We start from the raw sequence: 20,516 nt of genomic DNA, 5'->3' as shown, positions 1-20,516 counted from the left end.
AATAAAGGTTAATTCCGAAGCTATTCGTGATTTTTTTTTCTAAGGTACCTATTTGTTAACAGCAATTGCAGACCCACTAGAAAAAATTAAAAAAAAATAAATTTGAACATTGAAAAATATATAGAATCGAATAAAAAATGTGTGGTGCATTAGAAATGCCAAAAAATTAGTTGATTTATACTCTGCTCATTAACCTGCTCGCCTAATTATGAATGTCTTTAAAATAAAACGCCAAATCCTTAACAATATTTAATATTTAAAAAATGGAAAACATTACGTTCTAAAAATATCAAAAACAGCTTTGCCATAAAGCAAATTAGGAAATCTAAGGATCTAAGCGTCTGTTTCTCCATCAGAAGCAGCGGCCTGCTCTTCTGGCGTTCGTAAATCGATAGCAAACTTTTTAACAGTTCTTTCCCCATTCTCGGACTTAACCTTTCTGCCATAATCTTGAAAAGCCGCAGCTAAAGCGTACGTGATCCTTCTAGCTTGATCCCTAGATTCACAAACAAAACTATGACATACAAAAGGAATACCGTTGTCAAGGTTGTCTTCCGTAACTACAATCATACTAAAAACCCTCGTGTATACCAAATCCTGCACACCGTACGATATTTTGTCCACAGCAAACTTCACTGGCTCTGAGTGTACTTTTTTATTTGCCGATTCTACGTAGCTGACTCCCTCTTGGGTGACTTGAAAATCTATTATGGGGAGAATGACATCAGGAGGAAGATTTTTTGCCTGGGATACTAAGTAATCTACTGGTTTTCTCGTGTGCTTCATTCCCCAGAGGCCTTTGGCTGGATGTCGACCTGAAAGATAAAAATATTAAAATAACGTCTAATTACCATTTTAATTATTAAACTTATTGAATTATTGAACTATGATATGAGAACAGGGTGAAAGGTATTTAGGTTAGATCAGAGATATTACTGACAAAAAATTATGGTATTGTTGACCCGCTTGTGGCAACATTAACTAGCGAGTGTAACATTGATCAAACAAGTACATAGTTTGTTTTACACAATGGTTTAAAATTAGCGAGTATAGTTTTAATCATATAATTATCTATTTTGGAAATATTATCGTTAACAGAAACTTCACAATTTGGTTAAAGTATAAAATGGGTCAGATACCCAAGCGGACTAGGCGGCCGATTCTCATTCGCTTCACTGTCGAATGGTTCAGTGCATGTGGGTTCAAGCCCCGGCTCGGTGTACAGAAAAATAAAAAAGGCTAACGCAGCAGTTTAAAATTCTAAAACGAATCTGCGGCTTAGACTAGACTATGCTGGTGTCTGATCGGCCTATGGTGGAGCAGTACAGCAAGAGATAAGGGCTTGTAGCTCGGTGATACTCCTCCATAGATCCCTACCGGAAGGGCGTGACGTCTAAATACCGGTGTATAAATATATATATATATATATATATATATATATATATTGTTATGTTTCTTTTTTCCCAACCAAAGAAAAATAAATAAAAAGATCCATCGAAATAAAATTTTAAGAAATCATTATAATCAAAAATGTATATATTAATTTAAGATAAGATTTAGTGTAGATAAGAATAGAAATTTGTTTGGCAAACGACCAGTTTCCGTTGCAAACAAAATTATCAAAAAAACCTTTGTTTAGAATTAGAAGACATTTTACCTGTAAGTTAATCTCTTCATTGTTTGTAGAGTCGAGTATTAAATGACCATATTCTAATCTTTTGAAATATGTATAAATGATGTATTGAAAAAAACCAATTTTAAAGTAAGCTATTTAGTTTTCTCTGAAACCGAAATTAGGCTTTTCCAATATCATAGTAAACACAATTTAAGCTTTTTGATTGGACGGTCGTTTTTTAAATGGGAATTTGGTGAGTCGATCATGAGAGAGGAGAAGTTAGTCATATTTTGGTCATCGAAAGGAAACAGTCGTGTTTCTCAAGATAGGGTGTGGTTCGTGAGTTTGGATACCGGCGTAACGAAAAGAAGTGAATAGTTTGAAGAAGGAGATAACAAGTAGATTAAAAGAGGTCCTTGTATCTACCGTGGGCATTTTTATAAAGTATATGTGAAAGTATTCTTACGGCATCAAGTTGACAAAAGGAGGTCCCGGTGTCATAAATAAGTAGCGGAGTTTGGAGAAGTGAATCAGGTGTTTTTTGTGTAGTCTGCAGGAGGTTTGCAGAGACGTAAAGAAGGAGCCGAGGTGCCAAAAAAGGGAGATCACATCTTTGAGGAGACTGGACTTTTCTGGGTATGTTCCAACATACAACTCAAGAAGAAAATAAACTGTAAGTGTTTGTACAATTGAATTTTATATCTGTGAAGGATCGTTTCGACATCATGGTCATTAGCATTCAAATTTAAGAATTGAGGTTTTGTTAGGCTAATCAAAAGTTTAAAGTTTTGTGGTTTCTTTTTTTTCAAGTAAAGAAAATTTTAAGTAAAATTGGTTTTTCACGTAATATAAATGTATGTAGCTTTATAATCTTATTAACATAATAATTTGATTTATTTTCTTGTATGCTGATTGATAAGATAACGACAGAATTTAATAATTGTTTTATTCGTTCATATAAAATAAAGAAACGTAAATCTTTGTAATATAATATATTTGTATTATTATCCTTTCTTCTCCTACCCGATAAAAGACAACTAGAAAATCTTTTGAATCCATCGAACACAGGTAATATAAGGATTATTTTACTTTTAATAACAGATAAGTTATAATTTTTTTATTGGCTTAATAAACTAAGTTTGAACTCAAAATAAACAATAATAACAATATATATATATATATATATATATATATATATATATATATATATATATATATATATATATATATATATATATATATATATATATATAATGGGTAAGTCAAATTTTCCCCAACCAGTTCCAGTTGGTGAATGTTGTTAGTATGAGAAAGGCTGTGTCTTCACGTCCTCAGTAGAAGTCCTATTGCAAAGATGCAGCGACATACAGGTACGTATGTCTGGTTAGTTATGGAAAAGTATTTGCCGAGAATAACAGGCCAAGATGATGCAAATACTAAAAGAAACAGGAATTAAGAACAAAAATCTCAAAATAATTGGAAACCTCTACTTGGACCAAACATCAAATCTTAGAATCGAAGGTGAACACACCAAATACGTAAAAATCACGCGTGGAGTGAGGCAAGGCTGTATTTTGTCTTCATTAATATTTAATTTTTACCCTGAAAGAATATTTAGAGAAGCTTTGCACGATATCGAAAAATGCACATACCTACTGGATCGATAACATCGGATATGAAGTCCTTATGAATAAAATCAATACCACAGTCAACAATATAGACTCAACATAACGTAAAGAAGACGAAGCTCATGATAATTAACAGAAAAAGATGGCAGAAGGTCAACCCTACGTAGATCAAACTCTAGTATTGAAGCATTACAACTACCTCGGTACCATTATAAATAAAGAATAGAACAACAACTGGTAGACAAGAGTATCGAAAAAGCTAGATTCACCTTTAACCAGATGAGGTCCTTATTTAAAAGTCACAATCTCTCTCTTGGTATAAAAGTAAGAATGCTACCTACATGTTCTCTGTCCTGTTTCATGGTGTAAATATGTGTATCGTATAATATTCAAGATCCTTTGGACTGACCGAATTACAAATGAAAAGGTCTTCAGAAGAATAAAAAAGATCCTAGGGGTACTAAAATTTATACAAAATAAATTCCGATATGTCCACCTAAAAGCCACCTTGTAGGGAAAAAGTTTGAAAGGCGACGTCCAGGAGGAAAAACATCATAGCTACAGAAACCTGGTTCAAGACAACATCTGTGCAGCTTTTCCTCGCTGATGCAAACAAAATAAAGATTGGGTTAGGCTTTCACGTTAGGAATTAGTGAACCACAGCATCTGCAAAGTGAACTTCTTCATATTGAAAAAGCGCTCACCTCAAATGGTTATACCAGAAGAGAAATACATAAAGCGATTAACAACGTTTCTAGAAGAAAGGACGAAGGAAAGGAAACAGCATGTACAGGCAAAGCGTTCTTGCCCTATATATCTGGGGTAAGAGACAGAATTGGGCAAATACTTAAAAAAGCCAATTTAAAGATCATTCTCAAACCAATAAAGAAAATCAAGGACTGTTTAAGATCGGTGAAGCACAAACGCGAACCGTTAACAACGGCTGGAGTATACCGAATACCATGGACATGTGGAATGGTATATGTGGGAACCACGAAAAGACACACAAACACATGGATAAACGAACATAAAAGCCATTGTCGTTTAGGACATATCGACAAATCTGTCGTTGCCGAACACGCTTTGGGAAGCGGAGAACATCGGATACTGTTTGAAGAAACGCAGATGCTGGATAAAACATCACAGTACCCACGGTTATATCGGGAAGCGGTGGAAATATATAAGCATCCAAATAATTTTAATCGGATAGAAGAAGGACTAAAAATTAACAAAACATGGATCTTTTTCTTCCTATGCCGTCCCCATTAACGGAGGTTAGCGACTACATTTCTACAAGTTTGTCTGTCTTTTGCAACGTGGAATAATTCATCTACAGTCATGTTTGTCCAGTCTCGAATATTTCGCAGCCATGACTTCCTCTTTCTACCTATTCCCTTTTTGTCATCGACTCTACCCTGCATGATGACCTGCAGAAGACTATATTTATCATTCCTTAGCATGTGTCCTAGGGCTTCTTAACTATTTGCGCTTTTAACGTCCATGTTTCTACCCTGTACAATAGGTGGGACCAGACGTAACATTCAACAACCTCAGTCTCAGCGCAGTATTCAGAGTTTAGTCACAGAACAATTGCTTGCATTTTAAGAACGCTGCCCTTGCCATTTCTATTCGTACCCTGATTTCTTGGTCTGGATCTAATTCTGTGTTGTCGATTTCTAAATCTCATAGTGTTTACGATTTCTCCACTAATTCTTATTACCTCTTTTCTTTCCCATAAGGTTTTTCTGAACATGACCTGTGAGTACACGTTGAAAAGCGTCGGAGACAAGACGGATCCTTGCCTGACCCCTTTCGCAATCGGTATATTATTTGTTTCTATATCATTCACCTTTACTACTGCTTTCAGGTTCCAGTATATAGTCTTAATAAACTCAATGTCTTTTTTGTCTAAATTAATGTTTTTTAATTAATCTATTAACTTCATATGCTGCACTTGGTCAAAGGCCAAAGTCTATGAAGCATACATATGCACTCTTGTTATCTTCCCGACATTTTTGCAAGAGTACCGTCAACGCAAATAATACCTCTCTTGTACCATGCCTCCTCTGAAGCCAAACTGTGTTTGATCTATGTGCTCCTCACCTTTCTTATAAATTCGGTTTTGAACAATTTTCAAGAGAAGCTTTCAAGGGTGGCACATAGTCATTACATGATTTGGGAGTGTTGTTTTTTGGTAGAGGTAAAAATATCGATTTAAGCCATTCCTTCGGGATGTTGTCCTCTACATATATGTGGTTGAGAATTCGGGTGAGTCTCTTTATATTACCGTCATCTAAGGCTTTTAACAGTTCAACTGGAATTTGATCAGGACTCGGTGCTTTCCCTTGTTTTGCATTCTGTACGGCATTCTTTACTTCTGAGGGTCAAATTTGTAGGTATTGTTCATCTTCACCTATATCTTGTCCATTTTCCCTCTCGTCATGAATCAGATGGATTAGATACTGTTCCCATACTTTTTTTATTTTGCTCTCTTCAGTAAGTATTCCTCCATTATTGTCTCTTGTTATGAGTGTTCTTCTTTGCCTGGTGTTGCCTGTAAGTTCTTTCATTTTTTTTATGTAAGTTTGAGGTGTCATGTTTGTTGCTGAGTTCTTCCAGTTCCTGGCATTCCTTGTTCATCCATTCCTCCTTAGCCTTTCTTATTTCATAATTGATTTTATTTCTTGATGGTTTTATATTTATTTTCATCTTTATTTTTGTATTTTCTTTTTTCAGTTATCAGCTCAACTATTTCCGGTGTCATCCAGTCTTTTTTAGTGGTTTTCTCTTCTTCGCCTAGGACCTCTTTTCCCGCTTTTAGTATGGCTTTTCTCATATCTGCCCATTCCACGCCTCCTTCAGTTAATTTATTTATCTCATTTATTTAGTCACGTCGACCTGGTTTCGGTCGTAAAAGAGTTACCTCGCAAAGAGAAGATCATTTTATTGTGATTGAACTTTTAAAAAATCACCATTTCACTGAAATTACTACAAGAAACCATCTGCAGGAGGTTCTAAATGTCAATGTAAGTGAGAGAACGGTTAGAAGACGCCTCAATGGAAGAGGACTAATGGCAAGAAAGCCGGCTATTGTTCCCGAATTACAACCCAGACACTGTAGGAATCGATTAATTTTTGTTTGACTACATCAACACTGGGATGTACAGCATTGGAGCGGAATTCTCTTTATTGGTGAATCGCGCTTCTCTTTGAGGTCTGGCGAAGGCCCAGAGAGGGTTTGGAGATGGAGAAATGGAAGATATGCCCAAGCCTGTATGTCCCAGAGAAGAAAGTTTTGCGGTGGTGCTTTCATGGTTTGAGTTGGAATCCTATTTGAAGCTCAAACTGAACTTATTTTTATCAATGGCCCCCTGAATACTCACTGATATATTAAGGATATTTCGGCAGAGACATATGGTAAATTTTTTTTTGACAATTTCGTCTTTATGCATAATATTGCACGGCCGCATACTGCAAAAATCGTTACAAATTACTTGAGGGGAATAGGAATTAATCATCTTTGGGATGAAATTCATCGTAGGGTTACAAGGCAACCAGGCCAACCAGAAAGTCTTGCAGAACTTCAAAACATGCTTCTTAAAGAATATGAATGTATTTCTCAAGTTTTTGCTCCAAATGTGTTCCTTACCCTTCCAAATCGTATGGGATTGAAATCGTATATATTAGACAATTTTGTTTAAGTTCACTCGTAATTTTTATTGTTTGTAATTCGTTTCGATATTACAGTCTCTTCTTTTGTAGCTTTCTAATTAAATAAATTATACTAAGGAATCAAGCAGTAATGGCCATTTTTTGTTTTAATAATAAAAGATGTTGAGTATACAATATGAAGCAATGCATAAATTAGCTATTATTAGCACATAGCCTGTTTGATTAATTGTTTGCACAACTGATGATATCCAAGTACATTTCTAACTTTTTCTTTTGGTCAAAATGATTTTATTTATTAAGGTTACCCTCGTTTACCCGGTTACCCATTTAGGTTACCCTCGTTTTGTTTATTCCTTCCGTCTCTTATTTGCTTGTATATATCTTTCCTACCAATCTTTTTGTTGAAATTTCTTATAATAATTTTTGTATCATATGATCGTATTTCATAGAACATTTCTTCCAATTTTTCATAATAGTTATTTTTATTATTTTCGTCCGTATTTTCTGTACAATTATAAATTTTATTTTTATATACTTTCCTCTTGTTCTTATCGTACATAACCTGCTTGTAGCTACTTTCAAAAACATCGTCAAATTGGTAATGTTTTTCCTCCTAATGTCCAAATAATCGTTCATTATCTCCACGGCTAAAATATACGTACTTTCCATTTCTGTGCAAAAATGGTTGTCTAATTAGTATAGTGAAATCGAAATTTTCGATCTCAACATGATTTTTTCAGCCTGCATGAAATGGTGAAATAGCTTGATTGTATAAAAGTAAGTCTATAACTCGATAAGTTATACTCGATTATTAATGAATCAAAAAGACAAAGGTACCGTTGATGTATAATTAAAGACATAATGTAAATACATTTAAGTATTTACACACGCGAACATTTATAGTGAAACTTTTAATAAATGAGATCCATCAAGTAATAAGACAAAAACGTTTAGGAAAGCTGTCGCGTGGTGTCATTCTCCTGTACGACAATGCATGGTATCATGTTACTAAAGTAGAGAAAGAAAATCTACGACAGAAATGTAGGATATTAGAGCGTCACCATATAGACCCGATTTATTGGCTTGCGATTTTCATATCTTTAGGTCATTGAAAAAGTCGTTAAAAGATAATAGTTTTCATTCGGAAGAGGAAGTAAAAAATGTAAAAGAATTCTACCAGCAACAGCGACAAGGGTTACTACAGTCAAGGAAGAAAAAAAGCTAAAAAAATCTTATACAGATATTTAAATGTTTACTTATAGCTGATTTTGCTTGGTTTTTTTAAACAATCTTAAAAAATTGGAAAAACAATTTTTCACTACTTACAGGCCTGTGACATAAAAAACGTCAAAGGTATTATAGATATTTATAAGCTAAAAAGTTTTAAACTATTTTTTAATAACAGATTTAATAAAATGTTCTTTTATACCCTAAAAATGAACCCTTATGGAATCGATTTCGATTTACAGAATACCTCTAGAGCAGCGGTCGGGGAACCGGGGTAAATTACCCCAAATAGGGTAAAAATGCAATTTTTGGGGGTAAAAATGAAACTTTTGTGAGTAAAAAGTATATATTTTTAATGTTCGGCTTACGTAAAAAAAATAATCCAAATATTGAACTTACTCACTGTATGATCCATCGCCAGGCCCTTATGGTCAAATATTTAGAACCTACACTGGAAGCCGTCATGCATGATGTCATCAAGATTGTAAATTTGTCTTAAGAAAAAAGAAAAAAGTCCCAATTTTGAAGTAATTGTATCGAACATGAAACAACATCATTTTTCCAAAACGTGAAGGAAGAATGTTTTCAATTATTTTTTTTTCTAATTTTTGTTTGTATCACTATTATTATTATTATAATTTGTTACAGTAACCCAAATTGTCAACCCTCAATTGTACCCCAATGGGTTTCAATTTGTTATATACAGTTGAGGAAAAAAAAAGGAAAAAAAATTTAAATTTTTAGTTATTGCTTTCTTTTCAAAACTATCATGAGGGCTAGAATACGAAAGATGCTAAAAAGAGGCGATTTCGTTTTTTTTTTTCTCTTCGCCATGGGGTAATAAAATGTAAACAAAAATATTTTGGGGTAATGATTAAAAAAGTTCCCCGACCGCTGCTCTAGAGCGACTGTCTGGGCAAGTACAGTTGTTATGTGACATGCCATTATGCAAAAAAAAGTTACTAACGTTTATTTATTACTGCAAAATTAAGGGAGTTTAAGAGTTTAGAAAATCGCAAATTGAAAAACTTTTTAAGATCTACAATTTTTATTTGAACCATTGTTCTATAAACTGCATAAGAAACGTTTGATAGGATTAAAAATTTTTTTTTATTTTTTAAAATTGTTTAAAACAAAAACAAAGCAAAATCAGTTGTACAGCTGGTTCCTAAAAAAACTGATACGACTCTTACTAAGATTTGATCATTTTAAGCGGTGTATTTGATTGGTCTGATATTTATGATGACAGACAAATAATAAAATAAACAAACAAACAACAAACAATTGATTACATTATGTTAATTCATAAATTGTAATAATTATTAAGGTCTAAATTTTGATATTATTTTGAATTCCTGCATTCCTGAATAAAGAGTATATTCATCATCATCACTGGCTCGACAACCCTTTTTGGGTCTTGGCCTGTTCTAGGATTCTTCTCCATTTCGATCTGTTTCGTGCTTTTTTTCTCCAGTTTTTTATTTTTAAGGTTGTTATATCATTTTCTATTTGTTCTAAGTATCTCAGTTTCGGTCTTCCTCTTGTTCTTTTTCCTACTGGCATCTGTTTGAATATTTTGTTTGGTATTTCGCCTTCTTCCATTCTTTCTACATGTCCTATCCAACGCAGCCGTCCTATTTTGATGAATGTTATAATATCCGGATCCTGGTATATTTTGTATAGTTCAGAGTTGTATCGTCTTCGCCATATTCCGTTTTCTTTTGTGCCCTTGTATATGTGTCGCAAGATTTTTCTTTCGAAGGTGGCTAACAACGTTTCCTCTCTTTTAGTAAGTGTCCAGGTTTCTGAGCCATATGTGAGTACCGGTCTTATTAGGGTTTTATATATTTGGCATTTTGTCTTTCTTGCGACGTTATCTGATCTTAGGTGTCTAATTAAGCCATGGTAACATTTATTTGCAATAAATATTCGCCTCTTCACTTCCTCCGTAACGTTATTATCAGACGTGACTAGGGATCCCAAGTATATAAAGTTTTTTACCTCCTCTATGTTGTATTCTCCTATTGTTATATTTTGTGGCTGCCTTATTTCTGCGTTTTTTCTTACCTGCATATATTTTGTTTTGGTCTGATTGATTTTAAGACCACTATTTTGTGCAGCTCGTTCTATAAAGAGTATATTAGGGTTGTTATTATTTTTATTATTAAGGAATAAAACAAACGACTTATACAACAATATATTAAAGCAAGAATTGTAACCAAATTAAAAGATAACTGGGCACTATTAAAGACAGCAAAACATTTTAACATAAGTAGAACCACAGTTTTCTATTAATAAAAAATGGAGGGAAAAAACTCTCGAAAGAAAGCGAGGGTCTGGAAGGCCAAAACTATACTAAATTTAGGTATGTAAAAATAAAATTATTATTTTGTAATATCTCCATCAGTTTTGATAACAGTTTGTAGTCTTCGGTCCATCTGCGGGAAAGAAACTACGAAATTGTCTTCTTCAGAGAGCTCTTCCCAAACCTGTTGTATACCATGCCACAGCTCTTCAGCATTTGAGGTATAAAATTACGACGATACAACCGTTTTATAATAACCCCACACACATTCTCGACTGGGTTTAAATCTGGACTGTGGCTAAGCCATGGTAAGGTTTAGATGTGGTTATTCTCGATCCACTGGTTTATTATATTTTCAGTGTGAACAGGACAATAATTATCTCATTACAGGATACAATTATTTTCTGGATACAACTGTTCTACACTGGGAAACACGATGTTTTCTAGAATATTCAGATAAGTCTGCTCAACAAACCCGCCATCAATAGACCATACCATTCCCATTCCTCTAGATGAAATGAATCCTCATATATTGGCGCTAAAATGACCAGCTGCTCGATATCAATCGACATAAAGAGGATTAAATATATTATTATCTGGTTCTATACACCCCAATTTTGTTCTTTTTTTAGAAGATTAAAAAATTTTCTCATCTATAAATATTACCCTGTCCCAAAAATCTTGATTTTGTAGCTGATGGTTTAGAGCAAATATGTCTTGATTGGTTCTGTTGGGATGTAAGAGCTTGTTTTTTGCTCTACGACGCGATGCTTTAATGCTGCGCCAAGTTGTTATCCTTCTTCCCGGAGACTGTGACATAATTCTTACAGTTTTCGCATCTTCAAAAGGATTCTTTTCTAATCTCTCCAAAAGCGTACGATCTTCATGAGCGGTAGATATTTTTGGTCTTCCAGAACCTTGTTTTCTTTCGAGAGTTTCTTGATCTCTCCATCTTTTATTAATATAAACAACTGTTGTTCCGCTTACGTTAAAATGGTTCGCTATGGCAGATAGTGACCAACCATCTTCTAATTTCGGTACAATTCTTGCTTTTAGTTCTTTGCTAGCATTTGGAGCCATGTTATGAAGTTCAACAGAATAAGTTATCTGACAAATTTTTTGATTTGGCAGTGGCAGTATGTAAATAATAAGTATTTATCCTTCAAAATACACTGCTCAATTTTCTACAAAATATATATCTACATATATACCTTTTAGAAACTTCAAAACCCTCTATAACATTTTAACGTGAAATCAACGATTTTTTATATGTCGGTTGATGAAACAATGAAATATATGCCTTAACTGTGGTGGTAATAATATTTTGTAGGTATATTTCCCAATAAATTTTATCTGGACCCAAGATGGGTCTCAATCGAACAAGCCTCGTATGTAGGTCATAGATTAGAATATTAAAAAAAACGGCAAGATTGTTAATGATAAATGACAGTTATTTTAATATTTAAATAATATTTCGCGTAAGAGCGCGATTGCGGTATTGATCTCTGCAAAAACGTCTAATGACTACCCTATAAATAATGTAGAAAAAATGTCTACATAGATATAAAATAAATTGAATCTTTATCTTTAAGTATCTGTGACGATTTACACATGTATTCTAATGTTTGTTTAAGATAATATTTATATGGAACGATAAACCCATTATTAATACGATGTGCTAATAAATAAAAATAACTTTAAAACCTACCTAAATATTTCACCTTAAAAGTTAGAGGAAGATCCTTAAAAGAAATTGCGGGTTCACTATCACTCATCTTGAATTCTTAATCCGGAGATAATAACAACAATATGTAAACTAACACAGTCACAAAATAATTATTTAACAATAAATTAAACAGCAGACATGCTTCTATGTAGGTACCAAGTTCGTGGTTCACTGCAAAGGTAACATCCGTTTTTTTATTGCCGGGTACTCAAATGGTTCCGGACTGACAGTTATAGGTTCCCCCTTATTGTTTTGCACCTGTTGTTCACTACTGACAACTGATACATGCACCTTATCTCCTCATATATTTCATATCAAAACCGTGAACTGTACAGGGACGTACTTTAAGAAGGGTTCATTTCTTTTAATTTGTTCAAAATAAAGTAGTTCGTTAATATAATTCTGAAACTATTTTTTGTGGCATGTCTATATTTACTACTATATTTAATTGAAACATAAAAAAAGAAATACAGAAAGACAAATTTAAAATAACAACAGAAAAAGTTAATTGTGAACGTGAAGGAATGGATATAGGATGAAGAAAAACGGCAATTAAAAGAAAATATGAAAATAAAATTGCCAAAAAACTAGTAGAAAAAAAAAGCAACTGTGGAGGTATGATACCGAAACGGCATGGAAAAGAAATACGGCTATAGAAAACGGAAAATAAGCACAAAAGAAAGGCAACAATCCAAGCAAATATTAAAAATTGGGAAATGGAATGTAAGTGTACTTATGAGCAGGGCGCTTTAACTAATTGAAAAGTAGAAATTCCAAACGTTCTAAGCGCCATTTTTTTCAAAATAAGATATTTCTATTAAATATTTTCTATGTGCCATCGCCAATAGCCCTAAAACGTTCCCAGTACCAAACCCCTGGTAAGCGTGGTGTGTTGCTTACCTAAAGAATGACAATGTTCTAAGCACGCGACCTATGATTTTTCCAAATGTTCTAAGTACCCGTTTAACGGACGTCGAGTCACTGCCTTCTTTACCCTTAGAAAGCCTTAGAAAATGCCCATTAAAAATGGAAAATAAAACAGATAAGCATATGTGTGTGAACTCAGTAAACCTTCTAAGCGTCCAGAACAGTATAAAAATCGCGTTTGTGGCAAGCCTATAAAAATCGAAAGAATAAAAGTGTTCCAGCGCTGCCACCTCCTCAAGAAACCGTGAGTATTTTGTTTTAATGCACTTGATTAAGTTTTATATGAAAAATGTCAATATTAATTTTGTTATTTTGTTTTATAAGTTATAACAAGGGGGGTTCGTTAAAACTTTTAGTTAAAACATTTCCGTAAGTGCCTGCAAGAAAAACTAACATATTTTAAAAAGGAAAAGACAGTTAAGATTTTATTTCACGTATAGGGAGCTTGCGCATCCGTTTATACGTATTTCAGCCCAATAGGCATCATCAGAACGGCTTTCGCAAACGCTCTGAACGTGAAATAAATCTTTTCTATCTTAGGAAGCAACTCTAACATGGCTTTGTATAGACGCAATGTAGCGACATCTAATAGTAAAATCGTAGACTAATTTTCGAAACTAAATTCAAGAATTCCGCTTTAATCTGTGCCTTCTAAGAATTGCAAGGCAAAACAGACGTTGATAAAGATGTTAAGAGAGACATGGGGAATCTAAAAATTGCATTCCACAACATATCTCCTCAACTAAGCAAAATTCTTAGCAAATTGGTTTCTAGTACTCGTACAGAGTATATCGAAATAAAAAGGAAAAGACAGTTAAGATTTTATTTCACATATAGGGAGCTTGTGCATCCGTTTATACGTATTTCAGCCCAATAGGCATCATCAGAACGGCTTTCGCAAACGCTCTGAACGTGAAATAAATCTTTTCTGTCTTAGGAAGCAACTCTAACATGGCTTCGTATAGACGCAATGTAGCGACATCTAATAATAAAATCGTAGACTAATTTTCGAAACCAAATTCAAGAATTAACAAAAACATTTCAAGAACATATTTTAGTTACTAAAGCCATAAATTTAATTATCGCGTTTTATTGTTACAAGTAACTTGCAAATGCAAATACAGCTGCAAGACCATTACAACTTGCAGAACACTTTTTTGCTGCGTCTTTTGTCTGTGGCAGAAATAAAGCGGCGGCGCCCTGGGACCTATGATACCCCGACTAACAGTCGTAGGCAATGTTAAATTTGTTATTCTGTATCTAATAATACAGTTAGTTCCTTCCAAGTGTGCAAGCAAACTTTCCAGGATATTTTTGCAGTATCGCACAGGCGTCTACAAACTCTGCAAAGTAGTTTTGCCGTCCCAGGACGGATACGTGCAAGACCTACGATTTGTTTGCTTGTAAGATTTCAGGTTCCAGTGGATATGGACTAGTAACAGCTAAACGAGAGCAATTACTTCATCATTGCAAGTATAAGAGAGCCCTTCAATGTATGAATAAGAACTAGTATGATTCACGTTTTCCCAATTGTGACTTTTGTATGATATCTGTGGATCTTCAGCAAGTTTTACTGGTACCAAATTTAATACATAGTAATATGTACTATAGTAGACAACTGAGCTGTTATAATCTGGGCATCTATGTATCTCATGTAAATAAAGCTTTTATGTGTACGTGGGATGAAACAAAAGCTTGTCGTGGAAGCAATGAAGTTGGATCCGGCATTTTACGTCTAGTGAATTCATATGACATTTTTGATAAAAAGAAACTGGTTCTATGGTCCGATAATTGTGCCGGACAAAATAAGAGCCGCACTCTTATTTTTTAATGATGTTTTTGGTGCAAATTGGACAGTCTGACGAGATTGTTCAAAAATTTCTATTAAGCGGGCATAGTTTTTATCGTGTGATCAGGACTTCGCGATTATTGAAAAAAGGAAAAGAGTCTCAAAGTGTTTTACTCCGATGGATTTACAGCAAGTGGTTGCTTCTGCTAAAGTTACAGGGAAACCATTCACTGTAGTTGACATGGAACATTCGTACTTTTTAGACTTAAAAAGCGCCTGCCATTCCGTACTAAAAGTAAATTTTCCAATATCAAAGGCTACTATGATAAAAGTTTCTAAAGATTATTCAGGTATTGTTCAGTATAAGACCACATACCTGTCGATATTGGAAAAGCTTGTATATCATGCTGTTCTCAGCCACTTTTGTCGGAAGGCAAGAAAAAAGATTTTTCAGCCATGTTGGATTTTTTGCCAGAAAGTGCTAAAGGCTATTACCACAATATTCTAAAGTAACACATTTTAAATCATGAATGTGTTGCTTGTGTGAGTCCATTTTAAAAAAGAGGTAAAAGAAATAAATTAGACTTACTTACAATCAATCTAATTTTACTACCCAAAACGACTGGTTTCGCTTTCTAAAATTTGCAAAGCATCATCAGGTCAGTGGTACAAAGTAAATTAAATGCTGAAATTATAAAAATATTAGGGTGCTGTCTTATAAAGATATAGATCAAAAAAGTTATAGTAATTATGCCAATATTACATGTCTGTGTTTATTAATATGCATAAAATTGCTTTAGCAGACAAAGTAACAACCCACAAATTGGTAAGAGATAATCTGTTGAATTGTAATAAATTAGAAATAAACAAAATACTACTTACATTCCTGTACAAGGATTTTTTATAATGATTGGCGATACATAGTTCAAACTATCCCGTATTGCTGATAATGGGTGATCTTCGGTCAATGTTGTAACTGTCTGACACTTAAGGAGGCAGTTTCTTGAGGGGAGGGATGTTAACAGATGATATAGGAGTAAGGTATATGTTATTGTTTGTTGAATGAAATTTTTTTTTCAATTCAAAGATTTTTTAATCTTGTAAAAAGGGCAAAATTGGGGTGTATAGACCAGATAATATAGATTTAATCCTGTATATGTTAATAGAGATCGAGCAGCTGGTCACTGTAGCGCCAATGTATGGGGATGGATTTCATTTAGAGGATTGGGAATGGTATGGTGTATTGATGGCAATTTTGTTGTGAATTGTTGTTGTTGTTGTTGTTGTTGTTGTTAATGAAAACATTATGTTTCCTAGTGTAGAACAGTTGTATCCAGAAAATAATTTTATCCTCCAACAGGATAATTGTCCTGTTCACACTGAAAATATAATAAACCAGTGACTCCAGAATAACAACATCGAAACCTTACCATGGCCCACCTACAGTCCAGATTTAAACCCAATCGAGAATGTGTGGAGGGTTATAAAACTGTAATACGCGAGGATGAAGCTAAGGGATGCTTAGCACTGTCACCACTGTAACAATAGTGGGTAGGTATGGTATGGTAAAATTCGGTTAAGGGGAGGAAAGAAATCACTTCCAAAAGAATAAAACCACTAAAACAAACCACTGTAATAAACTCGTCTTATATGGTTACTGGGATTTACCTCTGCGAGCGGATTTGAGGCATACTGGTCCACTAGTTCGAATTGGTCGTGATTTCGCCCTCGCGGATTTACAAGAGGGTAGAAAAAAAAAAACAGGATAGGGGCTGAAGGATACTCCGATGCAGGCCCTGTAGAGAGTCAGAGGTTATTGGCTTGCGTTCGAAGCCGGGAAGATGTACAAAGCAAAAATGTGTTCTCTTCTTGTCTCTATCTAACGGTAAAAAAAAACAAGCCACTTTCAACTTACTATGTATTTAACAAATCGTAAATTTACAACTACTACACAAAATGTACAAGAGAGCTAGTATTGGTTATCAAATTTTGCGAAGGGAGACGAGAAGAGATTTTACTAAGGGAGTTAAAAGGCGGACTAATAATTGTTTCCCCAAATGGTTAGTATATATTGTTCTTTACCTTAGCGTACTTAGGCCCTAGCTAATGAATACGCTTTGTAGTCCAAACTGGAGCTCAGGAACAGTCTGGACGAACACGAATTCACTGTACGTTATGGCGGCACTGGGCAAGACTAAAAATTCGTATTTTTGACTCTCTACCTTCCGTCGGATACGATATCACGATAATTGAGCTAAACACACCGTAACGGCAGGCCGAGTAACACCCTAGGTCGCCCCCGCGCTGACTGCCTGAGCGCCGAAGTACCACTGGCGCCGTCGCCGGGCACTACCTCCTGGCTCGGTTGCCAGAACTCTCCTGTTCCGGTCACCCGAACACTACCGCCTGGCTCGGTCGCCAGAACCTTACTGCCCCGTTGACCAACTTCTTTTGTTTTTATGTACCGCCGACGCGTACCCTAAATTATTTAGTCACAGTCCGAAGTGAAGCTTTGATTCTTACCGTTTTCGCTGATTATGTTCTGATTATGTCTGTTCCACTTGTTAAAATGGATCATGCCATGTGAAATTTCCTAACTTAGCTCAATTTTTATCGTTGGTGTGTTGCTTCGTTTTTATTATTTTTCAACAAAGGTCTTCACATAATTTTTAAACATTCGGAGCTTGTGTTAAACTAGGTCAAATTGTTATTCTTTGTTTAATTTGAAATGTATTTTTACATAAGTACCTAAATTTTGTATAGTTTTGGTCTTCCAGAACATCGCTTTCTTTAGAGAGTTTCTTGTTCCCTCCATTTGTTATTAATAGAAAAACTGTGGTTCTGCTTATGGTAAAATGTTTTGCGTCTCTGATAGTGCCGAGTTATCTTTTAATTTGGTTACAATTTTTGCTTTGATATATTGTGGAGCTAAGTCGTTTGTTATATTTCTTAATAATAATAAAAATAATAACAACAACCCTATTTTATGTAAAAACCATCATTTATATACTCTTTATAAAATGAAGAAATTTAAAACAATATCAAAATTTAGACCTTAATAATTATTATAATTTGTTAATTAATATATGTAATCAATTGTTTGTTGATTGTTTGTTTATTTTAATAAATAATGAATAAATATAATATAATGTCAGACCAAACAAATACACTGCACAAAATGATCAAATCTTACTGAGTCGTATCAGTTTTTTTTGGAACCAGCTGTACAATACAACCTGTAAATAAGGTTTTTATGAAATTGACATAAATGAAATTTGACTTTAGAATATGTACTGTACAATAGGAACATTACGGAAACATGACAAGTTTAAAAATTTGACACATCTTTAAACTGAATGGTTATTTATTGTGTATATTACAATACAGTTTATTACCATGGTACTTTACAAAACACTCCCTTTCCAAACGTAATGTGGCTTTGCATTTGATGTAAATCTATCTTGAACGAAGATGGCATATCTGGAATGCAAAGATTTATCAAATACTCGCATATAATGTCTACAGATGATTTTAACAAAATTTAGCATATCAATTTTGTTACCTGCTAGTAAATACAACCTCTAGGCATTCACCACTGAAACATTTATTTTTTATTTTATTTATTTAATACATGGGATAACCCCATTAACAGTTTAAATTACAATATACAATATCACAGTTAGGATTCAAAACATGAAATTACTTATAATATAAAATCAATCTTAAAAAGTTTAAAAAAGTTTAAAAATGAGACTAAAAATCTTACATACTAAAAAAGAAACAAAATATAACAAGAACAAAATTCAAAAATCCCAATATACATATTACAAAGCAAGAGAACTTTTTAACTGAGTTAACATGAGATCTTTTTAACTCCTGACATATCACGACGGTTCTTGAGTGAGGGTAAAGGTAATTGTTGTTCGATACGGGAATAATCATGATTTTCAATAGAAGTATGGTAAGCACAATATCTCAAAAATTTATGCTACGCTGGACTCTTTCTATGGTATCAATATTGTTCTGAAAATAGGGTGACCAAATAACTGAACAGTATTCCAAAATAGTTTGTACTAAGCAACAATACACTAATCTTGTTGAATCAATTAAAAAATACTTGCAATTCCTAGTAATGAAACCAAGAAGTTTAGATACTTTTATTGAAATAGAGCTTATGTGTTCACAGAAAGTAAGCTTTTTAAAAAATTACATCCAAATCCCGAATAGAAGAAACATAATTCAGTGGTCAATTATTATTATTATTTTTTAAGCCCTTCTCTCTATTAGAATTGCCGAATATAGGCCTCTTCTAATTCTCGCCATTCATCTCTGTTGTTTGTAAGACGTTTCCACATTGGTCCTGCAGTTCTTTTAATATAGTCGCTCCAGCGCATTTGCGGTCTTCTTCGTGGTCTTTTGGCTTCATATGGCCGCCAATTCCCGATTTATTTATTCCATCGGCCATCCTTAAGACGTTCGTTATGTCCAGCCCATTTAGATTTCAGTTAAGCTGCCTGTTCGACAGCATATTTTACTTTTGTTCTATTACGAATGTCTTCATTGGTTTTATGGTCTTTGAGTAAGATACCCAGTATCTGTCGTTCCATAGCTCTCTGAGTTTTTCTGATCTTCTCCATGTTTATTTAATGAATGTCCAGGTTTAAGCTCCATATGTAAGGACAGGTAGAATACAGGAACTAAACACTTTGGTTCGCTGTCTTTGAGGTATATTTTTATTTTTAAGTACGTATGAGAGTCTCCCGAATGCTGCCCATCTCATTTTTACACGTCTGCTTATTTCGGTAGTCTGATTTTCTTTGCTTACCTTGACATTTTGACCCAGATATGTATATTCATCTACGTATTCTATTTCTGTCTCTTTGATGTTTATCATAGGTGTATCATCTTTGTTTGACATTAGTTTAGTTTTCCTGAAATTCATGGTGTGGTTCAAGTATCTTCTGTTAATATAGATATAGTAATAATTTTGGAGATATTGTGTCTTCTTGTGTTACGCCTCGGTTGATTTTTACTGGTCTTGTTTCGTTTCCATTATCCAACGTCACTATCAGTTCAGCTTGTTATGTATTATGTATTAATATTCTGTACCTGGAGTCAATCCGGTTGTTGACTAAGGCTTCTTCTATTTCTTGCAGTTGTACGCTATCAAAAGCTTTTTCTTAATCTATAAAAGCCAGACATAATGGGAGATAGTATTCGTTAGTTTTTTCTATTAGGATTTTCAAAGTATATAGATGGTCACAGGTGCTGTACCCTTTTCTAAATCCGACTTGTTCTACTGCTTGATATCCGTGAAATTTAATTGTTAACCTGTTTATAATAATCTTAGTTGTAAAAGAAGTGAGATTGGTCGATTTTCAGGTCCGTGGTGTCTCCCTTTTTGTGTAATAGTATAGTATTTTTATATATGTGATGGCTTCTTCTCCACTTTCCTTCTGCATTTCTGCTAGGATTTCATCGCTTCCAGAAGCTTTATTTCTTTTTATTTCTTTTACTGCTCTTTCTATTTCTTCGTGGCTTATTTTTTTCTAGTTGTCCTTGTTAATTTTTAATGGTTATTATGTTTTTCTTTCCTAGTTTCGGTTTGGTGCATTTGAGACTTCGGT

At 34.0% G+C, this 20,516-nt stretch overlaps 1 protein-coding gene across 1 annotated transcript; it reads right to left on the bottom strand.

The window, feature by feature from the left end:
• Nucleotides 1–236: 236 nt before the first annotated feature.
• LOC140449389 (uncharacterized) lies at nucleotides 237–12,451 on the bottom strand. The gene is made up of 2 exons (XM_072542541.1): nucleotides 12,156–12,451; nucleotides 237–815 (listed from the first exon to the last, which is right to left on the bottom strand). The coding sequence occupies exons 1-2, from the start codon at nucleotides 12,220–12,222 to the stop codon at nucleotides 334–336; spliced, it is 549 nt and encodes a 182-aa protein (XP_072398642.1). The 5' UTR covers nucleotides 12,223–12,451; the 3' UTR covers nucleotides 237–333.
• Between the last annotated feature and the right edge of the window lie 8,065 nt (nucleotides 12,452–20,516).

The sequence above is a fragment of the Diabrotica undecimpunctata genome, chromosome 9 (assembly GCF_040954645.1).
Source record: "Diabrotica undecimpunctata isolate CICGRU chromosome 9, icDiaUnde3, whole genome shotgun sequence".
In the NCBI taxonomy this organism is placed as follows: Eukaryota; Metazoa; Arthropoda; class Insecta; order Coleoptera; family Chrysomelidae; genus Diabrotica; species Diabrotica undecimpunctata.
Note: the sequence above shows the minus strand (reverse complement) of the source record. Positions and strands in the feature narration are given on the sequence as shown.

Bases quoted from the DNA above. Each gene is read 5' to 3' on its own strand.
- LOC140449389 (XM_072542541.1), bottom strand. From the start codon at position 12,222: ATGAGTGATAGTGAACCCGCAATTTCTTTTAAGGATCTTCCTCTAACT. The intron at 816-12,155 runs GTAGGTTTTAAA...TTTATCTTTCAG, and splicing joins TTTTAAGGTGAAATATTTAG to GTCGACATCCAGCCAAAGGC.